This window comes from Kogia breviceps, chromosome 5 (assembly GCF_026419965.1).
Source record: "Kogia breviceps isolate mKogBre1 chromosome 5, mKogBre1 haplotype 1, whole genome shotgun sequence".
Taxonomy (NCBI): Eukaryota; Metazoa; Chordata; class Mammalia; order Artiodactyla; family Physeteridae; genus Kogia; species Kogia breviceps.
This window is the reverse complement of record NC_081314.1, coordinates 137534950-137552445: the sequence shown is the minus strand read 5'-3', so window position 1 is coordinate 137552445 and position 17496 is coordinate 137534950. Positions and strand designations below refer to the sequence as shown.

The following is a 17496-nucleotide window of genomic DNA, read 5'->3' as shown; positions in this document are numbered from 1 at the left end:
AAGATGCCCTTTAGGCAACAGTACCTAAAATATTGAGACAATAAGCTAAAGTACACAAGACCACCCAGATGTCATCTTTGTCTTCAAATTCAGAACCCACTTGGGTGGTGACAAGACAACAGGCTTTGGCATGATTTATGATCACTTAAACCACACTGAGAGGACTTCCCTGGTGGCACGGTGGTTAAGAATCTGCCTGCCAATGCAGGGGACATGGGTTCGAGCCCTGGTCCGGGAAGATCCCACATGCCATGGAGCAACAAAGCCCGTGCACCACAACTACTCAGCCTGCGCTCTGGAGCCCACGAGCCACAACTACTGAGCCCACGTGCCACAACTACCATAGCCCGCGCACCTAGAGCCCGTGCTCCGCAACAAGAGAAGCCACTGCAATGAGAAGCCCGCGCCCCGCAATGAAGAGTAACCCCTGCTCCCCACAACTAGACAATGCCCGCGCGCAGCAATGAAGACCCAACGCAACCAAAAATAAGTAAATATATTTATTTTTAAAAAATAAAAACCACACTGAGAAAAAGCCATGCACAGAATTTGTAAGACATGGCCTGTACGAGCAGAAAAATACCTAAAGAGAACACTGAAACGAATGCAACGAAAGAGTAAAGTTAAGAGGACTACAAAGGCAAGTATCAGTGGCGACAAAGATTAAAGATGGTGCAAGGGCTCAATCTGTGACAGTCTGGCATATTTTCCACCAGATATGTAGTTGATAACTACATATTTAAACAAAATTGAGTGGCCAGTACAAACATGGGTTTTCTATACTTTTCATTCATTTTATATTATTAAAAATTATACCCAGAGACCCTGTAGTACATGAGTGTGTGGATAAATGGTTCTCTCTACCTAGAAGGCTATACTATAAACCAAGTTTTTAAGCAGGAGTTGGCTTGATGGATACGCAGTTGGATTCAGGAGAAATGGGGGGATGATCTTACAGCCAGCAGTCAGGAGCTAAGTGACCACAGTAGGCCACTTTCTTCCTCTGGGGAAGAGAGATTTGCCAATCTGACCAGTACTGCATGTTCCAGGGCTTGGGTGAACCCTGCCGCAACAGTATTAGAGATGAAAACACATCTATCTCTCCCTGGGCGCCATCCCGCTTCTATCCAGTGTCAGTCTAACGGTCTTCACATGAGGCTCTGGATTGGCTTTGGGCATTTCCAAGGCCTACAGTCACACACTTTCTCCACTCTGCCCGGGAACTTAAGGGTTTCAATGGAGGGAGGCAAAGTTTCAGGTACACAAAGTGGCAGGTGCTTGTAATATTCAATTTGCATTCGGCAATGGCCCTTCCAAGGAGATAACCAGGGGTCGGGGCCCTGCACTATTTTAGCTTTGCTAGCACCTCGTTATCAAGGCCTCGGTACAAATATCACCGAAGGAATGCCTGAAGGCTTAAGGCATTCCTTGACCATCCAATCTAAAAAGCCAGTCACCCTATTCTGTTTTTATATCTATTTGAATTTGCCTTATCCGTTTATTTTTGTTTTCTCTTTGTCACTTACATTGAATATAAGCTCCATGAGAGCAGTGACCCTGAATCTGTCTCCCTGTCACCGGCGCCCGGAAGAAAGCACCGAACCCGATTGCCTTTAATAAGAATTTGTTGGGCAGCTGGATAGTTTGGGGAGGGTCGCTACGGCAGCAGCCGCTCGAGCCACTCTAGAGATGAGAATTCGAATCAGCCCCCCACGAAGGAGTACGGACACTTTCTCTGACCGTTCAGTGCTGAGAACCGGAGCAGAGGCAGCAGACACCGGGGATTAGCGATCCGAGACAGCGCCTTCTGAGCGCTCCAGGCCCGAAGCGGCGGGAGGAGTTTCCGGAAGTGGAGACTGGGAGCGGCGGAAATGCTACCGAGGCTCGGAGCTGCGGTGGGGAGACTGCTGAGGGGCTGGGCACGGGTGCGTTCCCACCACCCCACCCAGTCCCGACCTAGCAACCTCTTTCCCACCCACCCACCTCCCTGGGTGGAATCTTGGGCCCCAGGCGAGCCGACTGGGCGGCCGCGCTCCACTCCGCCGGCTGGTCTGAGGGTTGCCCCGACGACAGCCATTTCCGGGAGCAGGGCTCGGCGAATCCGGCTCGGCGGGTGCAGGCGGGCCCCGGCCGGGCCTCGGAGGCCCTCCGCACTGTGTAAATCGTTGCTCTGCAGCACCTGCTCCCGGGAGTGGAGGGCGGGGTCTCTGCGCACCATAGCTTCCCCAGCCTTGGGGTCTGACCCTGAGCGGCGGCCCTCAGACTTTGTTGCTCCTGGCAACAGCCACTTCCGGGAGCGAGTGCAGTTCCCCCAGCAACGCGAGACCCTGAGCCCCGGGTTCCCGCCTTCCAGCGGCAGTTAGTTTGTTGGTCGGCGCTGTTCGCCGCTCGTCCTGGGCCTACTCGCCGCCTCGGCGGGACCTCCGGAGCCACCATGGTTCTGCTGCACGTGAAGAGGGGCGACGAGAGCCAGTTCCTGCTGCAGGCGCCGGGGAGCACGGAGCTGGAGGAGCTCACGGTGCAGGTGGCCCGGGTCTACAACGCGCGGCTCAAGGTGCAGCGCGTCTGCTCAGGTGCGGCCCGGCGGCGCAGCGAGTTTGCCGGCTGGGTTGGGGTGGGGGCCCCCGGACCGCGAGGGCCCTGGAGGGGAAGAAGAAACCGGGCCGTCTGGGACGAAGTTGGGCGGGACCCACGAGGCTTTTTTGGGCAGGCTGGGGCCGAGGGTCAAGTTTGTGAAGATTTGCAAAGATATGCGGCAGCTGGGCTTGAAATGGGACAGCGGGGTTCGCCAGAGATGCGTCAAGAGCTGGAGGAGAGGCTCCCGGAGCCGGCGGGGAGGGCGCACCCCAGGGTCTGGGAGCCGGGATTGGGGCGCTGTGAGCAAACCGAAATAGACCCTGTATGGAGGAGGCAAGAGGCACAGGAGGGAGCCGGAAGCTTGGGCCCAAGAGCAGGTGTAGTGGATTTCAACAAGTGTGAGAGGTTGGCTCGACCACTGGGCCGTTTTTTAAAAGTGAATTTCCTATTTTGAGACTTTGGAGGTAGAGCAGTTTCCGGTGGTGAGCCCCCCACCTTTGGGGTGGCCTTCAGAGGTGAGAAACAGTGAGAGAGCCTCGGTGTTTTTGCCTCTCTTGGCGTTCCCTTTTCCAGGAAGCAAAGCCTGATTCTCCTGTTACAGTGTTTTGGTAACCGTCCTCTCGTTCTCTGGAGCAGTGCCGTCCAAGGGAGCTTTCCACCGCGCTGGAAAATGTTCCCAGGTTGTGCTGTCCAGTAAGGTATCCACTAAGCACAGGGGGCCTTTGAGCACCACTAAGAAACTGCGTTTTTTATTTCAACTTAAATCCAAGTAGCCACGTGCAGCTAGTAACTGCCACATTAGGCAGCGCAGTACTTGACAAGATGGTACTCCAGGTGTGGTCTAGGGTGTGATTGTGTCTGGTATTATACCACGTGATTTTTGTACCTTGGAGAACTCCTTCAGGGTCATGGTTTCTACCTTTATGGGTCATACGTATAGTTTCTTAGTAAAATTTACTGGCTCCAAATCAAGCTCGATTAAGTGTTATTTTTAAATGAAAGTATTTGGGGAGAAAAGGGCCTCAACTTCTTTTTCCATGAAATTATCCATTGAAATGTGGTGCTGATTGTTCAGGCATGTTAGTGAACTGAAAACCCATTCATTTGGGACTTCTGTGGTGGTCCAGTGGTTAAGATTTTGTGCTTCCAATGCAGGGAGCGCGGGTTCGATCCCTGGTGGGGGAACTAAGATCCTACATATCATGCGGCGTGGCCAAAAAAAAAAAAAAACCATTCATTTAGTCTACAGTCCTTGTTATCAGCCGTGGTTCAGGCAGGCCCCATTGCTATGCCCACCGAAGACAGGGATGAATGAGACCAGCTCCTTGACCCCCAGATACTTACAGTCTGGTGGGGAGAGAGACAATAAGTATGCCATAAATAGCCCATTAAGTTCCACCATTTGTTCCATAGTATTGTATTATTACAGGCCATCTGGTGTCTTCACACAGTGCTATGGGAAGACTTAGCTCCACGTACCTCTTTCATGTGAAAGAAAGAAGGGAGAGAGAGAGGGGAGGAAAGAGAAGAAAGAAAGAAGGACAGTTTTGCAAGGTCGAAATGTGGATTCGTTTTGGGGTGAATATATATGGAACAGGAAAAATATAAAGCGTGCGTTTGAATAGTGAACATGATACTAGAAAATCAAGGTCTTGTCTCTGCCACTGTGGAAGGGCGTGAGCTGCCTTATATCCTGCCCAATGATCAGATGTACGTAAATCCTTTATGAAGTATTTATATAAAGTTTTACATACAGTAGTTGAAGTGTGCCCAGAGCAAGCCTCAGGTGATACAGCTGCAAATTAGGGAAGATGGGGATGTTGATAATGGTCTGGCCTACCTCTCAGGGTTAAATTAAATGAGATGAGCTATGTGAACTCGCTTGGAAAACCATAACGCCCTGTGTGGATGTGTATTCAGACTGTCAGTGAATTTGAATTTGTGCCTCCTGAGTGCCAGCAAGTATAACATAGCACAGAGGGTTAGAGCATAGAACCTGTAGCCTGTGAACGGTGGGTAAACACCCAGACTCTCTGCTTCGGTTGACCTAGGACAAATTGGTGAGCATTTGTCAGAGGTCAAGGACAGGTCTGGCACATAGTAAGTGGCATCAAAGTGTTTGTTAAATAAAATAGCCGGTGGGAGAGACCCCCGACCGCTAGGGAGCCTGCATTCCAATGAAGTGTAAGGTGTTATGGCGATGACTACCATACATATTGTCTAACTTTCTCTTGTTTTTAAGAAATGGAAGAATTAGCAGAACATGGCATATTTCTCCCTCCCAATATGCAAGGACTGACTGATGACCAGATTGAAGATTTGAAATTAAAGGATGAATGGGGTGAAAAGTGTGTCCCCAGTGCGGGTTCAGTATTTAAAAAGGATGATATTGGACGAAGGAATGGACAAGGTAATTCAGCATTTTTCTTCTCTCTGCATGCCTGAGTATAGCAATAAGTACGAAAGCAGTTCTTTAAGTTAAAAAATTGACCTCAGTATTTGTATACAAACTTATAAAATACTGCACCATATAACTACTTGTAAAACACTAATCCAGAATGAGTTAGGTGGGAAAAAGGCATCTGTCTTCTTACTCTTAAGTTGCAGCTAGCTTTTAAAGGTGAACCATAAGGGCTTCCCTGGTGGCGCAGTGGTTGAGAATCCGCCTGCCGATGCAGGGGACGCGGGTTTGTGCCCCGGTCTGGGAAGATCCCACATGCCGCAGAGCGGCTGTGAGCCATGGCCGCTGAGCCTGCGCATCCGGAGCCTGTGCTCCTCAACGGGAGAGGCCACAGCAGTGAGGCCCACGTACCACAAAAAAAAAAAAGGTGAACCATAGGAAATTACCATTTTTGTAGGCAACAAGTGATTGAAAATTGGCATTTTCATGTGGTTCGACCTAATAGTTTGAGGGGATAATCATTGATAATGTATTGAAGGGTTTGAAGATCAGGGTTTATTTAGAGATTCTGTGTGGAAGGAGGAAATAAATGTCAGCCCAACAGTCTCCACTCGAATTGAGGACATGCCTCTCTTTTGTACAAAGCAGCTTAGGACATGCCAGAACACTGAAGAAATTCCTCTTGTTTTAGTATATGGTTGCTTGTGTGGAATTGGAAGGAAAACGGGATGATAACCCATTTTGATAGCTTCTTATCCCTTTTAACCTGCATAAAAAACTCCATTTAAAAGACTGTAATTGGGACTTCCCTGGTGATGCAGTGGTTACCAGTATGTCTGCCAATGCTGGGGACACAGGTTCGAGTCCTGTTCCGGGAAGATCCCACATGCCACGGAGCAACTAAACCCGTGTGCCACAACTACTGAGCCTGTGCTCTAGAGCCTGCGAGCCACAACTTCTGAGCCCATGTGCCACAACTGCTGAGCCCGCGCACCTAGAGCCCATGCTCTGCAACAAGAGAAGCCACCGCAATGAGAAGTCCACGCACCACAATGAAGAGTAGACCGAACTCGCTGCAACTAGAGAAAGCCTGCGTGCAGCAACGAAGACCCAATGCGGCCAAATGAATAAAGAAAGTTTATCATGGATTCTTTAAAAAAAAATAAGATAAAATAAAAGACTATAACTGATCCGTTAACAAACACCTAAGTATCTACTATGCCCTTAAAAAACACTATTAGGAGCAAAAGAAATAAAGTGTCCCTCTAAGGCCTTTGCAGGCTCAGAAGTGTTGTTTTAGTATTGAAGATAATAGGAGTTTCTAATATTATTTCTTTTGAATTTTAACCTAGAAAATAGTTGGTTGTCTTCCACATCTTTTCATACCTAAACCCATTCTCAATTTGGAGAGATCTTTTGCTTTTTAGGAGGAACTGCATCAATGAAAAAAATAATGGTACTCGTAAGAACAGTTAACAGTTTATTTTTACCAGTTCATTATTCACCTTTAAACCAAGATTGTCTTAATCACTTTTATTTTAATAGTTTTATATTTCTAGTATTTTCAATGGCTATGTTATTTATTAAGAATATGAAGTTTGGGGCTTCCCTGGTGGCGCAGTGGTTGAGAATCCGCCTGCCGATGCAGGGGACACGGGTTCGTGCCCCGGTCCGGGAAGATCCCACGTGCCGCGGAGCGGCTGGGCCCGTGAGCCGTGGCCGCTGAGCCTGTGCGTCCGGAGCCTGTGCTCCGCAACGGGAGAGGCCACAGCAGTGAGAGGCCCGCGTACCGCAAAAAAAAAAAAAAAAAAAAAAAAGAATATGAAGTTTGAAAGATTTTTACCTAATTTGGTACAGCCAGCTTTCCTGTATCCCTCATCTGAATTCCATTCTTGTACTTTCTCTCATCTCACTTCCTCCCTGACTCAGACAGAAGGGATTAAGATGTTTAAGAAGAGTTTTAAACATGGCTGTCTCTCTCCCCCTTCCCTTTTTTATTTTTATAGCTCCAAATGAAAAGATGAAGCAAGTTTTAAAGAAGACTATAGAAGAAGCCAAAGCGATAATATCTAAGGTTAGCTTTTTATTTATTTATTTATTTATTTATTTATTGTGGTACACGGGCCTCTCACTGTCGTGGCCTCTCCCGTTGCGGAGTACAGGCTCCGGACGCACAGGCTCAGCGGCCATGGCTCACGGGCCCAGCCGCTCCGCAGCATGTGGGATCCTCCTGGGCCGGGGCATGAACCCGCATCCCCTGCATCGGCAGGCGGACTCTCAACCACTGCGCCACCAGGGAAGCCCAAAACTCAAGTTTTCTAGACCTGAACTCGTTGATTCCTCTGCCCTGTGTTCTTTACTCAAGAGGAAGCACTTCCTGCAGACTTTCCATTTCTACTAAGAGCCACTGCTGTCTCGGTTATCCAGGCTCCATGTCACCTTCGTCACTTCCTCTCTGTCACCCGTATGCCTTAAGTCTGGTCCTATACCGTCCACTCCCATGGATTTAAGATGCATCTTAAATCCAACCCCTCCTTTCACTTCCATGGTCACCACTTTATTTAAGGCTCCCCTGATAGCCTTTGTGTTCAGACACCAGCTGGGGGGCCTGCAACTCAGCTCTGACACTAACTGCCCAGAGCTGGCACGGACCCCGCAAGCTAAAGGGTGAGGTCCCCAGCCAGACTTGCCCGACTTCAGGCACCAGGTGACCTGCACTCTGTCTGACTTGGCTGCAGACTTGGAGGTTCCCACCACCCTCCTTCAGGTTCAGTAGTTTGCTTGAATGACGCACCGAACACGCTGCAAGTGCTGTATTTCCTATTTTGTTATAAAGTTTTGTTATGAAGCATACAACTCAGAAACCGCCAGATGGGAGAGACCCATAGAGCAAAGTTAGAGCCAGGGGCAGGGGATGCAGAACCTCCGCGGCCTCTCCTCCTCCGTGGACCCCGGGCACTCACCTTCAGCGTGCTCTCCATTCAGGAGCTCCACTGAGCTTCAGTGTCCAGAATGTTTATCAGGGTTTCATTGTGTGGACCTGATTGGTTAGATCAGTGACCACGTGACTGAGCTCCTCTCCAATCCCCTTCTCCAGAGGTGGTGATGATGGGGGTGCGGGGAAGGCGTCTGAAAGCTCCAACCTGCTGGTCCCAGCTTGGGCTTCCTGGGGAGGCCACCCCTCCCCAAACTATCCAAGGGTTCACATGGACCACCCCGTCAGCATGAACCCAGGTCTGGTCAAAGGGGCTGGTTAGGAATAATGACAAACCCTATCACTCAGGAAATGCCAAGGGTTTTTGAAGCTCTGTGCCAGGAACAGGGGACAAAGACCAGATACACTCTCGATTACGTCACACCGTTCTCTGCACTCTTCAGAGCCTGCTACGTGGTCTCCCCCCGCCTGGGTCCGTTCTACAGCCACTGCGGGATGAGTCTCTTAGCGTCACCACTTCTTCCCAGAGAAGCGCCACCCGCTGCCCATTGCCTCACTGTCCGCGCTGACTCCTCAGCCTCGCGTTCACGGCCAGCCTGGCCGGCCGGCAGTGTCTTCCCTTCCCCGAGCTGCGTGGGCTGCTAGCTGTTACCTGCTTTTCTTTGCTGCTGCTTGTCCTGAAGCACCCTGTTCCCTGAGATGCCGTCCCCTCTGCCCTGTTTCCTGATGCCCTCGCATCTGTGCCGCTGGACTGGGATTCCTCCCCTCAGGATGTCCTCTGCACTTCACCCCTCTTGGTGCGCCTCACATCCTGCCGTATAACCTAGGTCGCGGTGGCCGTGGCTCAGCCCCAGAGATAGGCTGTAGTCACTTTGGTAGCGAGCACCATCGGATTCTGTCTGTCGCTCTGGCGGTATCTGGCGCGGGTCTTGTACAAGAACTTGATTGATGTTTGTTGACTTGATTAGCTGCATCGTAGATAACAATGCCTGTAATCTTTTTCAGAAACACGTGGAAGCCAATGTCTGCGTTACCATGGAGATGGTGACAGACGCCTTGGACCAGCTTCGAGGTGCAGTGATGATCGTTTATCCCATGGGGTTGCCGCCATACGATCCTATCCGGATGGAATTTGAAAACAAAGAAGATCTGTCGGGGAGTCAGGTATGTGGCTCTTGGGGTTTCTTCCAGGTGAGTTCATTCCCTCCCCCAGCCCCCAAAGAGCAGAAGCCCCTCAGATTTGACCTTTCTCTGCTGATGTAGTTTGTTGCTTCATACCCAGCTTTCCATCTTGCTAGACTAGGCTTCAGAGCAGAGTTGTGAATTCAGGGGGGGGACCCCGAGGACGTGCTCCTGGTTGAGGGCTTGGCCTACACACACAGGGGTGGGAGTAACTGAAAACGTGCCCATTTTCTTTGACCACTGGGAAGCCAAAACCCTAAGTTGTGCCTATTTCTACCCAAACGTATTGGTCCCTTTGCATGGGATTTTGCGTTCTAGCCTTATCTCTTTTTTCCCCCAATACATTTATTTGTTTGTTTATTCGCTCATTCATTCATTCTTGGCTGCGTCGGGTCGTCGTTGCTGCGCATGGGCTTTTTCTAGTTGTGGCGAGCAGGGGCTACTCTTTGTCGCGGTGCGCGGGCTTCTCATTGCAGTGGCTTCTCTTGTTGTGGAGCGTGGGCTTCAGTAGTTGTGGCACGTGGGACGCGGGCTTCAGTAGTTGTGGCTCGCGGGCTCTGGAGCGCAGGCTCAGTAGTTCTGGCGCACAGGCGTAGTTGCTCCGTGGCACGTGGGAGCTTCCCGGACCAGGGCTCGAACCCGTGTCCCCTGCATTGGCAGGTGGATTCTTAACCACCGCACCACCAGGTAAGTCCCTAGCCTTACCTCTTGCTCCTTATTATTTACTTGCCTTTGTCTTTCTCATTTTCTCACTTTCTCATTCCTTATGCTATGGGACAGTGTCTTTTTCTCTGAGCCACCTTAAATAGGCAGGATATGCAGAAGGAAACGAACAGCCCCATTATACCTATACAGCTCTTCCTCAATTTATGATGGGGTTATGTCCCAACAAACCCAGCGTAAGTTGAAAATATTGTAAGTTGAAAATGCATTTAATACATTTAACCTACCAAATATCATAGCTGAGCCTAGCCCACCTGAAACGTGCTCAGAACACTTACATTAGCCAACAGTTGGGCAGAATCATCTAACACAAAGCCTATTTTATAATAGTGTGATTTATTGACTACTGTACTGAAAGTGAAAAACAGAACCGTTGTCTGGTACGGACAGTTGTACCGGTTGATTACTCTGGCGATCGATCACAAGTTACTGCCGCGGCCCAGCATCACGAGAAGGTCTCATACGCTACATCACTAGGCCGAGGAGAAATCAAAATTCAAAATTTAAAGTATGGTTTCTACTGAATGCATATCACTTTCACACCATCATCTAGTCAAAAAGTCATAAATGGAACCATCGTAAGTCAGAGGCTTTTTTTTGTATTTAAACACGCAGCAGGATCCTTGTATTCTTCCCTGGCAGTAACCTAAAAATCCATCTCAGACGGACCTTGTGTCATGGATGAGGGTGCAAATGAGATAGGATGCCCACCACTTCCCAGAAGTTACCTGAGTCAGGGCATGAGTTGAAACTGACAGGGAAGGTGCTGAAATGAGTGAGGGCTTTGAGCCGGGGGGGGGGGGGGGGGGGGGGGGTGTTTAGTGCTGCCTGTGGGGGAGGGCAGGGTGCTGGAAGCCTGTCCCCCTTCCGAGGAGGGGAGGGGCATTGGCCAGGCTCCCTGCCCCCAGGGCCGGGCCACACCCTTGGCCGTGTCCTGACCACCTTAAAGCTGCTTCCTACCGTGACCCCAGGCAGCACTCAGTGTCATCACAGAATCAGAAGCGCAATTGTGGTGGGCAGCAAAGGAGCTAAGACGAACCAAGAAGCTTTCGGACTACGTGGGGAGGAATGAAAAAACCAAAATTATCGTCAAGATTCAGCGGGTAAGTACTTTAACATGTCACTGTTTTTTGCTTACTTGCAAACTGATAAAACTTCACATTAAATCTGAAAGATTTAAACTCCTGTGCAGACACTTTAATCCTGCCCGTCCAGGCTTAAAGTCAGACTGTCCTGTTTATGGAGCAACAAAAACATGAAGGAAATATGCATCGATTGACAGTGTCTGGAGTTTGTTTTAATTGGGGGAGAAAGGAGGGTATGCTGCGTTCATTTCAGCTTTAAAAATGGGGCTTACAAGCAACTAAAAGTGTTTCTTGAAGTGAAAAGTACAGCCCAGAGCACTGACCTCAAGTTTTTCTAAGTGCTGATAGTCTGTGAGTGAGGTGGAGCGCTGGAGACCTGGAAGAACTTCGTGTGCAGCCGAATGAATACCTGCAGGCTGCTTTGTTATGTGCTGTCTCTATAGTTTTGGGGCAACAGGGTCCCCCCATGACTATCTCTACCCCTCCCTCACTGGACCTGCAGTGGCTGACTTGGGAATGGCTGTGACCAACACGGCACCGCCCAGCCTCCGCTGTGAGGGCCCAGGGCCAGGGCGAGACGCCCCTCACGATTCGCTGCGGATGATCAGAAACGCATGACCTGTTTATCTTTAGCAGTTGGCAAAGGCAATTGTAAGACGTGAGCTGTAACTTCCTGGGTCGTCCTGATAAGAACGCCTCAATCCGCAATTCACTGTCCCCCCGTCTTTTCAGAGGGGGCAAGGAGCTCCAGCGCGAGAACCCATCATTAGCAGTGAAGAACAGAAACAGCTGATGCTCTACTATCACAGAAGACAAGAGGAGCTCAAGGTACCGTGCGACTGATGGGTTCTCAGCAGAGCTGGCGCCTGGGCCGTTCACCCCTCACCCCCGTGCCTTGCCCTGGGCACGGGGGTAGCTCGGGGGGCGGGGGGCTCTGCAGGATGTGGGGAGGGCACCTCCTGAGCTTCAGCCTCGCCAGGGCTGCGGGGGCCCTGCCCGGTGTCTGCCTGCCTTAGGGTCTGGAGGTGTCCTGCTTCTGGGGAGGTGGGGAGCAAGGAGGTTGGTCGTGGGCTCTGCAGAGCACTTTCCTGAAATGCCTTCCTGAGCAAAACACGTTTATGTCCAGAAACTGGAAGAAAATGACGACGATTCCTGTTTAAATTCTCCGTGGGCAGATAACACTGCTTTGAAAAGACATTTTCATGGAGTAAAAGACATAAAGTGGAGACCAAGATGAAGTTCACCAGTTGATGAAGCTTTCTAAACTATTAGCTCATCTTTCTTTTGGCAAAATAATAATAATAATAATAACTAAAAAGGACACCCACAACTCTCTTGGAAAGTTGTTGAAATTTCTGGTTTTCCTAGTTGTTTTTTCAGTTTGAATGTTTAAAATAAAAGTTATTCAAGGTTTTAGAACTTAATAAATACATCCTCGAAAGAATCCGCCTAAACTATTTTTATTTCAGGAAGACTATCGATTAATCTGAGGTTTTTCTTTGGCAAAATACTGAAGATATAGTTACAAACATTTTTTTCTTCCTGATTGCTTTATTTTATATACTCATAACAGCTGTTGTATTGCAGGAGGTTCAAAGTACCTTTTCTCCCAGGGATCTGCTGTGAGACTTGGCCGCCAGTGGCCACTAGAGGCCGCCCATCACTTCCTTACCCGCATTTTTCCTGGGCCCTCCCTGTGGAACTGTCAGAGGCCCAATTCTCAATCTTGTTTCAGAGACTGACAAGGGGTCTAACTGTAGCCTTGTGTCTCCCAGCTTCAAAGGTGAAGTTCACCCCCTGGTTGAGACCTGGCTGGTCTTGTCTTCCAGGTGTAAAGGCTGCACCTGTGATGGAAGTTGGGTGGCCAAACTAGACTAACCTTGAAACTGGACAAATTCTTGTGTAGTTTCTGGGCTTTTCCTGAAAACAAATGCAGATCCTGGTAGCCGACGGTTCTCCCCGTGGGCTCACAAGAGCCTGCAGCTCTTGGTCGTGCTGAGGTCGGTACCGAGGCTGACAGATGCAAACGTTGCTGGCTCGGTGACCATCTGGGCCACAGGACACACTGGCTCACCTGTCATCCTGACTGGTTTTCTAGGACATCTTTGATTTTAAATTCTCCGGCTCATCATCTCTGCAAATGCTGGCGTTTCAGCAGCTCAGGTTCGTCTCTCAGACTGTGCAGCCAGAAGTGGCCTAGACGTGGTCTTGTCCAGCTACGTGTGGTCTGTGGAAGGCTCTTCCTCTAGTTGGAGGAAACGCACCGTGCTCACTCTGAGGAAAAGTGCAGTGACAAGGACGCCCCTGCCCTGGTCTCCCTGAACCCACTGCTCCCCGTCCACCATGGTGCTGGAGCACCCCCGTTCTCGCACAGCCACAGGCAGGGGGCTGGGGGCGGGGCCGGGACCCTGGGTTCCCAGACCTGAGTCCATTGTGGAGGGTGAGGCCCCTCCATGTCTCCCCCAGCCCTTCACACGTCAGCGAGACCCACTCAGAGAGCCCTCACCTCGAGGGGAGGCCTTGGCTCCTGGCAGAGACTAGTCCCCCGGGACAGCACCCCACACAGGTTCTTCCCCCAGAACCTTCTGCAGCCTGTCATCTCCCCACAGTCTCCAAGTTACTTAGGGCCCCTGCACCGACTACCTACTAACATTTCTGCTGTCCTCAGGACAGCACTTTTCTAAAGTAGCTTGTAACTGACTACACGTCTTGGTTGTACCTTACTCTTTTGATTGTCAAATTTTGTAAAATCAAGTTTGCGTCTCTCTTCTTTTTGACTTTCATTATTATTTTATTTTTAGTGAAGTAGAGTTGACATAATATTATATTAGTTTCAGGTGTAACTTTCATTGTAATTTTATTTTTTTATTATAATTTAAAATGTCTCTGTGGAAAGCTTCTGTCCTTGGATGATATAAAGTTTGCAGTAAGATCCTGTGATTTTTTTTTTTTTTTTTTTTTTTTTTGCGGTACGCGGGCCTCTCACTGTTGTGGCCTCTCCCGTTGCGGAGCACAGGCTCCGGACGCGCAGGCTCAGCGGCCATGGCTCACGGGCCCAGCCGCTCCGCGGCATGTGGGATCTTCCCGGACCGGGGCACGAACCCGTGTCCCCTGCATTGGCAGGCGGATTCTCAACCACTGTGCCACCAGGGAAGCCCAGATCCTGTGATTTTATTTGAAAAGCACCCGCTCTTGTCAGTGCATAGTTTATGTGCATGCGTGACAGCCGTACTTGACTTGCAGAAAACGTTAAGCCGCGTGATGACAGATCTTCTTAAGAATCGCTATTTCCATATCATTAGGAATTCTTCTTGACTCAATGGGATTTAAATGCTTTCTGTGGCCATGACGGTTACTCTGTTGCTTCACATAATCACCGGAAATTGTTAACCAAAGGGCCACTGGCTTTTGAGTACAGAAATCACTACATTACTAACATCACACCACAGTCCTTTATTGGATACTCATGTAAAACGCACAGTCCTCTCCTCCTCATAACCCCTGAGCTCTATCCGTTCTGACATAGCGGCTCCTTAGAAGGGCAGTACGGGAGCTGCCCCTTCACGGCCGTCTGTCTATAAGGAAGGGGGGCGGGCAGTCCCTGGGCGACTCTGTGCTAATGTGGGTTGATTCACTTCGCATCCACCCCGTGAGGAGGGTAGTGGTGACCTCAGATGGGTGGCCTCGCTCATCCGCTCCTCCGTGGTCAGGTAGAGCCAAGGGCCACTCCCAGGACTTCCCAAGAAATCAACTTATCAGCAAAAGTCCTCTTGCCAGAGGGCAGGCTATGGATCAGCTTAAGTATGCAGGCTTGGGCGTGGTGTGACTTTTTTTTTTTAATCCCCTACATCTGTGGATCCATATCAAGGAAACGCAGTGCATGCTGTCTGTTGCCAGGCTGGGTCTGCAGTTTTGTCCTACATAACTAGTCTCACACGGTTGTTTCAGGGAGACCAGGCATGCTCGTAATACAACTTGTCACCACCCAAAACCCTTTCCACCGGCAAATCGAAACACCAGACAGGCTTCTGTCACAGGATTACTTTGTTCCTTGGCAACTGCTCTGCGAAGGCTGTGCCGTCAGGCTTGAAATCAGCCGCCACAAGCTGCGGGCATGGTGACCTTGAGCCGTTCTCCATGAAGCCTCAGGAAGCTGCCTCCGTCACCCACCCTTTGTCCCAAGATCCCAAGGGGTGGTCACTCTGTCCCTCCAAGTCCACTGGCCCCAGAGAGAGGGCCAGGAGAGATGTCATTGGTTCCCAAGAAAAGTTCGATACTGGATGTCAGAGTACGGAGCTGTTTCCCAGCTACCGACGTGCTAAGTGCTTCATGTGTGTTTTCTCATTTACAACCTCTTGACGGCCAAATCAGGAAGAAACTAGTGTCATTTCACCAATAAGGAAGCCGACGCCCAGAAAGGTTCTTTTGCTCAAGGTGAAGCATCGAAAAGCCCACCTGCTTGCCCCAGAATCTGCCACGAACTGTACGGTAAGTTTCCATGTGTACCTAGTGTAGATGCTAAACCACGTGCTAGGGAATATCGGGGAGGGAACGTCCACGGAACACACCCCTGTGAAGGGCCTCAAGCAGGTCTCCAGAGGGAGCAAGCGGCAGCCTTGGATTATTTTACTTAGTCTGAGGCCGATAGTGATGGGATTACGGGTCCCAAGACTGCTTGGGTTCACCAACCACTGAAAAGGGGGAAAGATACGTGAGCCCACCCATGAGATGCTTTAAGCAAATAGACACTTGGCTTGACTCTGAAACCACTGCCCAGAGATATATGAGTCCGGGGTTGTGTCCCTGCTGGAGAAGGGACCCCAACCTGCTCTCAGGCCCAGCACACGCGGGTCGTAGGACACTTTGCCATAGGATTCTGGGCCGCGCTAGCATGGATTCAGAGGTTATTGGATGAACAGATTCCCACAGGCCAAGTCCCAGGCTGTCATTACTTTGAACAGATTGAACTCACTACATTCAGACCGAGAAAACGACAGCCGCAGGTAGGTGTCTTGCTGTTCCAGCCATGGGACAGGATTCCAGCCTCGTCATGAAATGCAGAATGGGAAGTGCCAGCAACTCCGTTTGCAGTTTTGTCACCTAAATCCCTGCTCCTACAACCGTCTGTGTCGGGTGGCAGCCCTGCTCAGCAGCCCCATGACCACAGCTGTGTCCCTGCCGTTCCCCTGACCCCACCCCAGTGTGCTTGGTACATCCGCCCAAGGCACCCAACGCGTTCTGTTGCTTTTCCTTGGCTCGTTGAGAGAGACCATCGTATTGCAGGTGCCCAGGTGGCCTCAGCACAGGGCTAATGAAGGTGAGGATGGTACCTGTGCCTTCTTTCTGACCCTTCACCTGTCACATCATTTGTTGTTGTTGTTGTTGTTGTTTAATATTTATTTATTTATTTGGTTGCAACGGGTCTTGGTTGCAGCAGGCAGGCTCCTTAGTTGCAGCTCACCAGCTCCTTAGTTGCGGCACTCAGGCTCCTCGGTTGTAGCATGTGAACTCCTAGTTGCGGCATGCAGGTGGGATCTAGTTCACTGACCGGGGATCGAGCCTGGGCCTCCTGCATTGGGAGCACGGAGTCTTCTCCACTGCGCCGCCAGGGAAGTCCCTGTCGCATCATTTTGAAACAAGACCAACCCCGCCTACGAGTGGGTGACTACAGCGCGATAAATGCCCACTACAGCGCAGTAAATGCCCACGGGCCTCCTCTGTCCCCTCCTCCCTGCCTGCTTACTCTCGCCTCCCCCAGCCCCACCCCCCAGACAAAGTAGGCAGGTATAATAGCAGCATTATCCTTCCGTTCTCATTTCTCATTTCGCGTCTCTATTTGCATCGTGCTGGACCAGGTCCCATAGGCTCAGAGCAACTGTATGTTTCAGTGGTAAGTCAGCAAAATACAAGGTGCACTCAAAGCTACTGGGAATTCTCTGGTGGTCCAGTGGTTACGACTCCCCTGGTCGGGGAACTAGGATCCCACAAGGCTTGTGGAGGTGGGGAGTGGCTCCTGCTATCAGAATCCTGTGTTGTAACTAAATCACTTATTGTAAAATAACAGAGATGAAGATAAAACTACTAAGGGCATTAATATGCAAATCAGAACCCCCAAACTGAGAACTGCTCTGAGTTTAACTCTTAGACCTTCACAAAAGGAGCTCAGCTTACGTGAACAGGTGTCCACATTTTCTTGCAACTATTTCTAGGTCTGAAACTGCTTGGCATTTCTAGAGGTAACTTAGCATTGAACTGAGGAGAGAGTTTTCCAGTGGCACAGCTGTTGATTTTTCCCTGGGAGGTAAATCTGATTTAAGTTGTTGAATATAGGTTTTTATTAGCTTTACGCTAAAGGAAGTCAAAAATTGGTGCACATGTCTAGAAAATAAATGTCACAAATTGACTGTTAGCAAATATAATTTAATCTAATAAAGTTCAACTGAAGCTGTCTGTATTAGAAAATTCACCCTGAGCTGAGATGGAGGAAAAGGAAACATTACCTGGCCTAAAATAGCAATTTGTTAAAAACAGAGAAAGAAAGGGAGAGAGAGAGAGAGAGAGAATTTCGGAGGGTGTGGACATCCCATGCCTGT

At 49.9% G+C, this 17496-nt stretch overlaps 1 protein-coding gene across 2 annotated transcripts; it reads left to right on the top strand.

The window, feature by feature from the left end:
• The first annotated feature begins 1859 nt into the window (after nt 1–1859).
• On the top strand, nt 1860–13831 carry CFAP298 (cilia and flagella associated protein 298). 2 transcript variants are annotated; one of them, XM_059065672.2, is made up of 7 exons: nt 1860–2573; nt 4820–4987; nt 6985–7052; nt 8919–9077; nt 10790–10921; nt 11636–11731; nt 12030–12322. In XM_059065672.2, the coding sequence occupies exons 1-7, from the start codon at nt 2435–2437 to the stop codon at nt 12138–12140; spliced, it is 873 nt and encodes a 290-aa protein (XP_058921655.1). In that variant the 5' UTR covers nt 1860–2434; the 3' UTR covers nt 12141–12322. The 2 variants fall into 2 exon arrangements, with proteins under 2 accessions (XP_058921655.1, XP_066891099.1); XM_067034998.1 differs by lacking the exon at nt 12030–12322 and adding an exon at nt 13002–13831 and having other exon boundaries at nt 1861–2573.
• Nucleotides 13832–17496: the final 3665 nt, after the last annotated feature.

Bases quoted from the DNA above. Each gene is read 5' to 3' on its own strand.
- CFAP298 (XM_059065672.2), top strand. From the start codon at position 2,435: ATGGTTCTGCTGCACGTGAAGAGGGGCGACGAGAGCCAGTTCCTGCTG. The intron at 4,988-6,984 runs GTAATTCAGCAT...TTATTTTTATAG, and splicing joins TGGACGAAGGAATGGACAAG to CTCCAAATGAAAAGATGAAG. The intron at 10,922-11,635 runs GTAAGTACTTTA...CCGTCTTTTCAG, and splicing joins TTATCGTCAAGATTCAGCGG to AGGGGGCAAGGAGCTCCAGC.